This window comes from Musca autumnalis, unplaced genomic scaffold, assembly GCF_047663935.1.
Source record: "Musca autumnalis isolate F117 unplaced genomic scaffold, ASM4766393v1 scaffold_3, whole genome shotgun sequence".
In the NCBI taxonomy this organism is placed as follows: domain Eukaryota; kingdom Metazoa; phylum Arthropoda; class Insecta; order Diptera; family Muscidae; genus Musca; species Musca autumnalis.
Window position 1 is genome coordinate 132,173,861 of NW_027411866.1, and position 11,506 is coordinate 132,185,366.

The 11,506-nt window shown below is 36.5% G+C and overlaps 2 protein-coding genes and 1 long non-coding RNA gene across 3 annotated transcripts; 1 reads left to right on the forward strand and 2 right to left on the reverse strand.

Moving 5' to 3' along the window:
* Positions 1 to 687: 687 nt before the first annotated feature.
* gny (ALG6 alpha-1,3-glucosyltransferase garnysstan) lies at positions 688 to 2,344 on the reverse strand. The gene has a single exon (XM_073974417.1). The coding sequence runs from the start codon at positions 2,276 to 2,278 to the stop codon at positions 782 to 784; it is 1,497 nt and encodes a 498-aa protein (XP_073830518.1). The 5' UTR covers positions 2,279 to 2,344; the 3' UTR covers positions 688 to 781.
* A 4,261-nt stretch (positions 2,345 to 6,605) lies between these two features.
* LOC141397754 (uncharacterized) lies at positions 6,606 to 9,838 on the forward strand. The gene is made up of 2 exons (XR_012411494.1): positions 6,606 to 7,928; positions 8,073 to 9,838. It is a non-coding gene; the product is annotated as an uncharacterized lncRNA (long non-coding RNA).
* Positions 8,276 to 10,721, reverse strand: tth (toothrin). Its single transcript, XM_073974418.1, has 2 exons — positions 9,925 to 10,721; positions 8,276 to 9,839 (listed from the first exon to the last, which is right to left on the reverse strand). Exons 1-2 carry the CDS (start codon positions 10,227 to 10,229, stop codon positions 9,053 to 9,055), a joined length of 1,092 nt encoding a protein of 363 aa, XP_073830519.1. The 5' UTR covers positions 10,230 to 10,721; the 3' UTR covers positions 8,276 to 9,052.
* Positions 10,722 to 11,506: the final 785 nt, after the last annotated feature.

The following is an 11,506-nucleotide window of genomic DNA, read 5'->3' on the forward strand; positions in this document are numbered from 1 at the left end:
TAAATGTTCAAAGCTGACGTCATGAGGACTGCAGTATATGCCTACTACTGACACCAGTGTACAATTTTCATGAGGAGGCGAAGATTTTACCGGTGCATCAGCACAACAAAATGTTTTCGATGTAGCATCGCCGCGAGCATCCCTGCCACAATCTTGTAGACTGGGTGGGGAAGCCAGGCAAGTCAGGAGAGATCTTCATGATCTAGAGAAAGAGGTGAGGAGGTGCAAAGGGGAACCTCTAGATCAGCGAACCTATCAGGCAGGCTTAAATATCATTCACACTGATGCAGTTTCACAGGCATTTTAATGGTATAGCGTCGTACCCAAATCCACTACTTTTGGATTTTTTAAAGATTTTTAGCAGCAAACAAAGAAGACAACAAAGGTTTCGAGGCACACAATAAGTTGTATTGGTAATCCTATTATGTTAATTCGGTACTCTGTATGAACATCTATTATCTATTTTTTTTTTACAAAAGCCTTAATTTTCGACTCAATCTACATTTTTCGATATGAATTATTTCAATTCGCAGCTTCGCAGCATTGGAAAACAATTTTACGAGTAACTAAGTAGATTTTATAGGTCCTTAGAAGATAATTAATATCAACAGGATGTTCCAGCATATAACTCTTGATGAATAAAAATAATATATAATGATTAATTAATTATAAAAAATCCCACTAAAATTTAATAAACTTTATTTTTTATATTTATTTGTAAACTGTATAAAAATATACATTTGGTTTATTTGTTATATAATTTACAAAGTCAATGTTCTCTCTACTTAATCTTGTCAGGTATTAGCTTACAAAATATTCTATGTAAATATTTTTCAACACCGAATTGATACAAAACGGAAATAAACAACAGCACCAAAAAGCAACCACAACAGAATACTGAAATAAAAAGTGGCCAAAGATGAGGTAGTCTTGTCGGACAGGGTACAAAGATTGCAACCAAAGATATTAAAATAATTACAACATCTAAAACGTACATAAGGATATCTAAAATTTTTTGAATTTTAACATCTTTGCTATAGTCAATTTTTAAGAAGTATCGCAGAACAACTGCAAAGCCGATTAACAAAGAAAAATATTGTACACATATTCTATCTTTTACAAACAAAGGCAACATGCTTAGTATGGAAACTTTCAAAAAGGCAATTACATAGAAAGGCATTTGGGGGAGAAGACATATTGCTGGTAGAGCTGCCAAGAGAATCGATTTTTCATGCACCTGAAATGAGAATAGGAAAAATGCAATTGCTGTATTGTAGAGTGAAAAAAGAAAAGTATTCTTCTGGCACTTGAACAATGCATGGGCATTCAGGGGTAATATGGCCAATAGAGTTGTGGCAAGGCATATTAAGGCCATTTGTGAATTTGTAACATTTTCTTTGAACTTATAGACGACATTAAGGGAACACCATATATTAGCCACTTTATCTTCAAATACTCCCCTATTAAAGGGAAACAATCTGCCCACCACAGACATAAATAAATCTTTGGATTTTAGCCAAGGTAACCATAATAAAGCGAAGGTAGCTAATGTCATTAAACCTATCTTAAATAGGGTCGTAATTTTACAAACAAATGTCCCTTTGTTGAGGGAAACACTTAAAAGCATAACAAAAAATGGCAGGGCATGATAAAGTTCCATTTGCTTATAATTCAGGGCCAAGGAAAAGAAAAATGCTGCCCATACATAACCATCACGTAGCACTGCTGCAACAGCCACCAACATCAAACCCAATGAAATGTTATTGTATTGGAAATGGCCGTTATCGATGAGGATCAAACCAGGATAACAAATTAGCACAGCTAACAAACACAAACGTTGCTTTTTGTCGGCGAGGAACTTTTCCATTGCTTTTACCAATATAATACATGCCGGAATGTAAACAAACAGATCGGCCCACATCACAGAGAAACGCATAAATGTCTTATGTTCTGGCGATTCATATCCACGTGATTTGTACAGCTCCACATAACTGCTATTCAAACGATTTGCCACCTTTCCCAACACCAAACTGTGATATGCCGTTAATGGTGGATAATCCAAACCCCAATAGAGTAAATCATTGTCGGTTGTATTTCTGTACCAATCTTTTGCCGGTAGATTCAATGTTATTTCTTGCCAATGTCTTTGAGCTTCATAATCTCCATACATGGGTGGTGTCGATGCTCCAGAATAGGAACTCAGCGAAGTGATTCCACGTAATGCTATTCCCAAACATGTTACAACCAGGACTTCGATGTTATCAGGATTGACACGCATTTCGTCGTCGTCGCCGAAACACGTACGTACAATACAGCTACCGGACGGACCAAATAAAAACAACTTGTGAGTAATGTCATTTTTATCACCATCATAGGGTTGCCAGGTTTAGAAGAAACTGTTATCAGTATACCTCATGTTTTGACGTGTTATAGGCGACGAATGTCAAAATTTCAACACTCAAGAACCATGGTAGAACAATAAAAGCATGGTACAATTAGAAGTAGATGCCTCAGCCCAGCTGATCGAATCTAAAACGTCAAAAAACTATGAATTCGCCATGAAAAATCAAAACAAAAAACTGTATGATTCGGTAAGTAAGAGATAGCATGTCTACACTTTATAGACAAACACAAGCGATAAAAAGAGACAACAAGAGACCATTTGGAGAAAATTTTGACAGTTTACATTACAAAAAAAGTTGCTTTGTTGTACCAATTGGCCGATTCATCTACCTTTCTTATTGTACCATGAATAAAAGGTACATGGTACAATAAAACAGGTAGCATTATCATGCCAGCTGATGGTAACATAATGTGGCAATTGCATTGAACTGATGTCAAATTTTGACATCTTATGTTGCCAACAATTGCCGATGCGGCTACCTGTGTATTTGTACCATGAAAAGGTAACAGCATGGTACAATAATACAGATAGCATTATCATGCCAGCTGATGGTAACATAATGTGTCAATTGCATTGAATTGATGTCAAATTTTGACATCTTATGTTGCCAACAATTGCCGATGCGGCTACCTGTGTATTTGTACCATGGGTAACAGCAATACCCAGCTGACTGAACTGGGATGTATTGTTAGTGTCAAATTGCATAAGACATTTTACATGGTACAATTACTTAGGTAGATGCCTCAGCCCAGCTGATCGAATCTAAAACTTCAAAAAAATAGGAATTCGCTATGAAAAATCAAAACAAAAAACATATGATTCGGTAAGTAAGAGACAGCATGTGTTCAATCACTGTACAAACACAAGCGATAAAAAGAGACAACAAGAAACCATTTGGCGAAAATGTTGACAGTTTACATTACAAAAAAGTTGCTTTGTTGTAGCAATTCGCCGATGTTTCTACCCAAGGCACATTAAAGAAGGTAGCCGACTCGTAACAGCTGATTGAACATGAAGTGTCAAATAAAATTGTTGTAATTGTGAAATGTAAACAAATATCTTGTTCTGATTGGCCGAAGCTAAATCGCTGCAAATTTAAGCGCCAAGGCGAATTGATTCTCTTTACAAATTTTGACGTTATGTTACGGCAAAAGTTGCTTTGTTGTAGCAATTCGCCGAATCGGCTACCTTCTATATTTGCCTTGTTTCTACCTAAGTAATTGTACCATGACATTTGGTCTGTTCCAGTACTGCAAGAATCTACTAATTTTTACTATTTTTTTCGATAACATAAAGGAAAAAATGTTATCGTAGTAAAAGGTAGTAGCTTCTTGCAGGTTCTGGAACAGAGCAATTTTTGGTCTGTTCCAGTACTGCAAGAATCTACTAATTATTACTATTTTTTCCGATAACATAAAGGAAAAAATGTTATCGTAGTAAAAAATAGTAGCTTCTTGCAGGTTCTGGAACAGAGCATTTATGTATTTATTTCTATGTTCGATGTATATTAGTCCCGGTCCACACTAGCGTGAATTTCATTAAAAAGTTTCATGAAATTAGGCGTTCTTAAATCGAATTTCCCACTACAGCAATTTTATGATTTTACTCTACTATGGAATTCGATCTAGAGACGCATAATTTCATGCAAATTTTTCAATGAAATCACTCTAGTGCGGACCGGGACTTAGGGATATACCATGACTCAAGAACTATCACATTCCCATGAAATATATTTTACCCATGAAAGTGGCAACATAGTCTCGGTCCACACTAGCGTGAATTTCATTAAAAAATTTCACGAGTTCCATAGTCCCAGTCCACACTAGCGTGAATTTCATTAAAAAATTTCATGAAAGTAGGCGTTCTTAAATCGAATTTCTCACTACAGCAATTTTATGATTTTACTCTACTATGTCCCGGTCCACACTAGCGTGAATTTCATTAAAAAATTTCATGAAATTAGGCGTTCTTAAATCGAATTCCCCACTACAGAAATTTTATGATTTTACTCTACTATGGAAGTCGATCTAGAGACGCATAATTTCATGCAATTTTTTCAATGAAATCACTCTAGTGTGGACCGGGACTATGGAAGTCGATCTAGAGACGCATAATTTCATGCAAATTTTTCTATGAAATCACTCTACTGTGGACCGGGACATAGTAGAGTAAAATCATGAAAATACTGTAGTGGGGAATTCGATCTAAGTACGCCTAATGAAATCTTTTAATGAAATTCACGCTAGTATCGACCGGTGGAATCGGCATATGAAAACATGTGTCTGAAGAAGAATGTCAAAATTATGGTTAGCTCATGGCAGAACTACCAGGTAGTGTTATCACATCAGCTGATCGAATATGAAAAGTCAAATCCCTTTATAAAAAAATTATTTTTGTTGTAATTTCCGCAACAACATAAAGAGAGTTTTGACATAAAATATTCAAAATTTTACGATGCTACTACCAGGGTAATTGTGCCATGGGTTAGCTGTTGTGTTTTCGGGCCTCTGAGTCGGACGTTCGTATAGTTTCTTGTAGAGTTAACTATGAGATTTGGAATACGATAATTTGTTTCTACAAGATAGACAAAATTTACGAGACTACCATCTGCCAATAATAGTTGATAATTTTTCCTTTCGAAATAGCCGGCAATAAGGGAGCTTCATTTTTGTAGCTCTGAGCCTGATATGATGATACTTTGTAAAATATGTAATTGTTACACAAAAATCCCACAGGGGACAAAAGGGAGAATGCTCCCATAACAATCAGGGCAATCATGAATACTTCCATCGGAATTTTCCGCACGAAAAATAATTTTAATAAGTGAAAATCTTTTAAAATCAATATTTAAAACGTTGAAAATTACTAGAATCGCTTACTTATGGAATATTCTCGCCGAATCGGCCAAAATATTCCGTTTTTGGAGATAAATATGAAAATAAAAAATTGTGACAAAGCGGGAAGGGAATAAATTTCGCACGGAATTTTTATTCATTCAGGGCAATGAATGTCTGCACCTACATAGATTCAAATACGCAGCATTTAAGGCGGATGTGCCATTGCATCGCGGTGGCACCCCAATAATACCTTGTATTCATGCTAAAAGCGGAAGTATATTTTGTGTGAAGGATGAAATCCTTCGAAATGCTTAGTATTGTTCCCAAGAGAGATGTTTATGCAGGTTTATGGGACGTGTTGAGTCTGAACTGTCTTAGCTCTTACAGAGCAAATTAAACAAGTCTTTTTAACATTGAGGGATATCTGCTGGAGTCAGAAAATTTGTATTGAACTGACAGCATTGTTTAAAGAATTTCGTTCTTCATTTCTCTGTATACTACTTTAGATGCCCCATGGACCAAAATTCGAGATCAAGCGAATGTGATCCGGCTGTTTCAGGAGTGGATGGTTTGGCACCTCCAACTGTTCCTGCTAAAAGGAAATTATTATAGAATATAGATGACAACCAGGCGATCTCTCAGGCAACGAGTATGCCGAGATCAGGGTAAATCGTTCTACGGCATACAGGATAGAAAATATGCTCGGGGAAGTATAGGATAGAATAGTTGATGATCAAGCGATCTCTCAGCTCAACAAGAAAGGCGAGATTGGGGAAACCCGGTCTACGACTGATAGGACTGAAATTCTGATCTGGGTCGACCTTCGCGGGACTCCAAAACTATAGAGAATAACATAGTCCCGGTCCACAATAGAGTAGTTTCAATGAAATTTTGACATGAAATATTGCGTTTTTTGGAAAAAATACATAATTTCTAGAAACTAGTGTACATGGTTTCATGTGTTGGTCAATTTTGATTTGTTTTTTGTATAGAACATTGGAAGGACATATCCTCGAAGGACATTTTACTCTATCTGACCTTGACCAGCAACGAGCTGCATACCACGGTGATCTAGACACCCAGCCAAGTCTACTAAGGAATATGAGAGCAATGTGGAGTAAGGAGTATGGACTCAGGTGCTCAAGTGGCAGCAAACAACAGTTCCAGCTTGTCCTATGTCGGCACATCAGATTACATAGCATTGACTGTTGAATGTTGCGTGAAGATAAAACGAATTTAAGTAGCGGAGACACATTTTCTATAGTATAACAGATAAATAATCTGTTATACTTCAGCATAACATATTCATTCGAAGGTAAAAACATGTAACATAAATTCGACGCCTCCAAACAATAGTATGCTAAGTCGACTTAGCATGTTTTCAAGTTCTTTACATTTTTACATTTTACGTCCTTTAACTTAAATTCTGTCAAATTTTGGTAATGATCGGTCAATCCGAACAGAAGTTATAAACAAATATTTGCTTAGCATTGTAAAGAAGGTCAAAGAAAACTGTAAACTTTGAAAGCTTCTCCTGCAAAACTCACTTTTCAGACTTAGCATACTATTATTTGGAGGTGTCGAATTATTTTCGCGGATATAATACGTTTGGACCAGGATATAAAAATGGTACCCTTATATGAAAGGTATCGTTGGAAAGCTGAAGGTATCTGCTTTCCATAATTTACAGAAACACGGAAATGAAAGAAGAAAATATTTGCAAGGATGGTTTGGCTTATAGCTCAGGATATATAAATTATACGCGCATATGAAAGGTAGCGTTGAAAAGCTGGCAGTGTCCGCAAGGCAATGTGTTTATGTGCTTTAGCTCCAAGTTCATTGCCAGGCGAATAAAGTTGCCATAGGGCTTTTGTGGGAACAGTAATTATATATCACCACAAATGAACTTAGAGCCTTTACGCTATCGAGCCTCATCGAAATGATATTTTAGACACCAAGTATGTTCGTACGAAATCCGTTTCAGACAATTTGGAGTCGATTTAGTCATATCCGTCCGGCCGTTTGTCTGGTGCGCACGATAACTCTGGAACGGATCAATCGATTTAGTTCAAATTTTGGCTCTCATATCGGTCGACTCCTTCCGATACCTCCACCACAGATGTTTAAAACTGTTCGCTAAGATGGTTCGCACGAAAACTCTCAAAATAACAGAATTGGTCAAAACTTTTACTTCTAGCCATAGATCAGGTTCGAATATCGACTATATCGGTCCTCTCCCACACAAAATTTGGAAAAGTATATAAAGGCTCTTCCCGGATAGTTTTAATTTTGTTTCAACAGGATTGTCTTTCTATCACGGCGGTGCAATTTTTTCCGGGGCAAGTCCATACTTCCTAACATGTCCCGAAAGCTTCAGAAAACCCTACGAGCCTAAACTTGTGCGTAAAATAACCCTAGAAGGGAGAAACCAATTTAATGCAAACTTTGCATTATTTCTTACAAACTTGGATTACGTTCGAATATAGACTACATACATCGGATAACGCCCTCGGGTACGTCCACTCATGTTTGGAAAAAGTGCAGCTTAAGGACTCATCTCGAATCGTTTTGACATTTTTTGCAACATGTTGTTTTTACGGCCCATGTTAAGACGGTACAAGTTCTTTGTGGGGCAAGTCCATACTTCCTTAGAAATTGGCGCATAAGTATAAAAACCTATAAACGATGTAAGTACCTCTTTTCTTTAGGTCCGAGGGTATATCTCTGTCGACACAGCTGATTGATACTATCGTTCTAGTTTAATAATTATTTTATTCGATTAATAACTTCTTCCTCTCTGTAACATCTACCTCAACTAACCTTTCCTGCAGTACTTTCCAGGACAAACACAATGGACCACAAGTGAAGTAGCTGTCAACTACGACCATCAAATGGTACAAATGTCTCATATGATTTTGGTTTAGATCTACCGTAAATATGCTGTACTGTATTAAAGAAAATTTTATTGAGAACAAAATATTGATTTTTTTATAGCATAATAATTTTATAGCAAACAAAACTCTGCATGCACCACTTCAATTTGAAATATACATAGATATGATTTATTTTTTTAAAAATTTCTTAAAGTTGTTGTTGTGTTGTTTAGCTAATATTTTGCAATATTAGTTAAAATTTAAGTAACGTAAATAATGTTTCATTTGAGATTTTAAAAATATATGTATGTATACTTATTCATACTTATGCAAATTTTGTATATATAAATTAAAAAGAATATTTCATAAAATATTTATGTATTTGCAAAAACCCAGTTAAAAACAATTGCTAAATAAAATTAAAAAAACGAGCAATAACATATTTCCGAATGAAACCTTTGTTGTTCCTTGATTATTTATGTTTATATATGTATGTATATGTGTCTAATATGTATAAAAATCAAAAAAAAGTTGATTTGGGAAGTTAAAACAAAATTCAACTATGGAGCGTGAAAGGTGTGTAGGTATTGGCGGGTATAGAAGAGTCATGTAGTTTTAAACAAAACTAAAACATATTGAATCTAATTAACATTTTATAACATTTAAATGGAACCTAAATTAGGACTTGATCGTAGATTTCATTTCACATTTAGAATGGTGGTTATCATTTTGGTTTGGTTTAGGTTTGGTATATTTTGTTAGGAAATTAAATTTATTTTTTTTTGTGTTTCTTTTGTATGAACATCGGCAGAAAAATACAAGTCATTTTCATTTTGTAGAGACTTGAACCTCTTATGCAACTATAATTTTATAATTACTAACGAAACAAAATATTTCTTTAAAAATGGTCGTGAAATTAAACGATGAATAAAAAACACTTACAAATATTTTCGATAATTGCGTAAATCAGCATTGTGCTCATCCACAACGGCTGGTAAATCACCTAAAACACCCACCGCAGCAGCCACAGACTCAAACGACGGAGGTTCTGCATTATGCCCCGAACTAAGTAGACCGTTGTTTGCATTTTGGTTTTTGGTACGACGTCTACCACGAGTACCAGTACCACGGGGACGTCTCCCAGGAGTGGGAGTTGCAGGACTGGCTGCTGCTGCTGTGGTCGAATCAGTGTTACTCATACCATCAACAGAATCTAAACCTGACATTGAACTATCACCAAGGGAAGCAACGGCGGCGGCAGCAGCTGCTGCTGCCACAGAACGACCCCTGCCAGCCCCACCTCGTCGACGACCAGGGCCAGGACTTTCACCTGGTATTAGAGAAGGTTTTTTGCCGGGTTTACGTTTTCTTCGCTTTTTGGTGCCATAACGAGGATCATAGTCGTATTCATCATCGGCAGGTGATTTAGGCTCCTCGAGCGAATCATTATCATGCATATCCATTTCATCGTAAAACCACTCTTTTGGCAGGTCCTCTTTCAGCTGTTGTGCCGCTTGTTGTTGACTATCCTTACTGTCCGATGTATCCCCACCAGCAGCACCCAGGGATGATGATTCTTCCAGCAAAGAACTATTAAATTCGGGATCGTTTGTAACAACGGAGGTGACAGTGGGCGATGCTGTACCCCCACTGCCCGATGTTGCTGTGCTGGCCACTAAAGCCTCATGATCTTTACGTAAAGCCTGAAACGGACGATCTGGAAATCTAAAAACAAAACAAAAACAAATTTATCCACAACCCTCTGGATATATGTGATGCCAGCCAGGGCATAAAGCAATGGTTCGCTCACTTGTACATTTTGTTCAAATATTGTCGACGGCTTTTACGCCATCTGGCCGCTGGATATGTATAGAGTTGACCTTCTCTAAATCCCGGCATACGTTGCCTTTTGTCCACAAACAAATGTGAATGATTTTGAGCCACTCCTGTCTGAGGATCCAGAAATGGTAAACGCAGACGTCGTTCAATACACAAACGCGTATTGAAATTTGCACTGTATTCGATGGTCTCCCGATAAGAGGCATCTTTCAGATAGCTCTCAATCTTGGCTAAATTCGGAGCCGAAACTATTTGTATGTCCACGGCTGAAGACATAATTGCACCACAATGATGAAACTTACTTTCAATGCTGTTCCCTTCTTTTTTTGTAACAGAAGCTTTATACTGACAAACTCAGTACTTCTCCTCGTCTCTTTGGAATCTATCCACTAACCCAACAACCACTTCTAATGTTATTTATGTGGCCATTATTATTTTCCTTATCTCTATACGTCTTGTTTTCACATTCTTGTGACACACACTTTTCTTCGTTCGTTTATATTCCCCACAAGAGATTTATTTTTATTGTTTTGTTGAATAGGCGACGACCTGCAAGCTGTTGTGTGTATCTGTTTTGTTATTCCTTGTTGTTGGGAGTACTGAGACTATTGGAATCCTTCACAGATTCAAGCAATATTTCTATTTAGCTAATATTTTTTCTTTTAAATAATCCTCCGAGCACCTTTAATGAAAAGAAAATTGTGTCAATTTCTTTTGTTTTTGTTTTGACATTCGCCGTGCGAGGGATTTGTAAGTTGTCTTTTGACTAGTCGGTAGATCGACTTTTAGGAGCACTAGATAATAAGGTCAGTTGAATAACCCAAAAGTTTGTACAAATTTAAATGGCGGTCAGCTGATTTTGTTCATAGTACAATTACCAAGGCAGATGCATCAGCCCATCTGATCGAATTTGAAACGTCAAAAGAAGTTATTGTAAATTGAATTCGTCTCAAAAAACATAGGGCAAATTACAAATTCATTGTTTAATATTGAAAATGTTAGCAGATTATGCTTCCAATGCTAACTAATCAGCGAATAAAGCGTTATTTTATCGTTTAGACATCGTAAATTTTGGTCTTGGTTGATTAAAATCAACTTTGTATATCAAAGCAAATTTAATTTTTGCAACTTGTTTACAAATTTTGACATTTTAAATTATTTTAGTTGTAGCAATTCACCGATGCATCTACCTTGTCTCTTGTGCCAACTTGCAACTTTTTGTATTTTCTTTTGTATGCCGGACTTAAAACAAATCCACTCAATACGAGGATTTATTTTTGTTTAGGAAATCTGATAGATGATCGCCGGATTTAGCAAATAAATCCTGATAATGCTCTAAATCCGGCTAATGAGGTCATATCTAAATGGCATATAATAGAGAAATTGAATCATCGATGTTTTGCTTTCGACTTTTTGGTTGATTGTTTCGTTTAGTTCTGACAGATGCTATCACCCATGGTGCAAGAAAGAAGGTGATACAATAGGTCTGTACGATAACTTCGCAAGTGAGAAGTATTTGCAAGTACTCAGCAAGTTCTCAGTAACTTCTCTCC

What these genes read in the sequence shown, in the direction of transcription:
- gny (XM_073974417.1), bottom strand. Translation starts at nt 2,278, where the DNA reads ATGCGTGTCAATCCTGATAACATCGAAGTCCTGGTTGTAACATGTTTG.
- tth (XM_073974418.1), bottom strand. Translation starts at nt 10,229, where the DNA reads ATGTCTTCAGCCGTGGACATACAAATAGTTTCGGCTCCGAATTTAGCC. An exon ending in TATTTGAACAAAATGTACAA is followed by an intron (nt 9,840 to 9,924) that starts GTGAGCGAACCA and finishes TTTTGTTTTTAG; the next exon opens with ATTTCCAGATCGTCCGTTTC.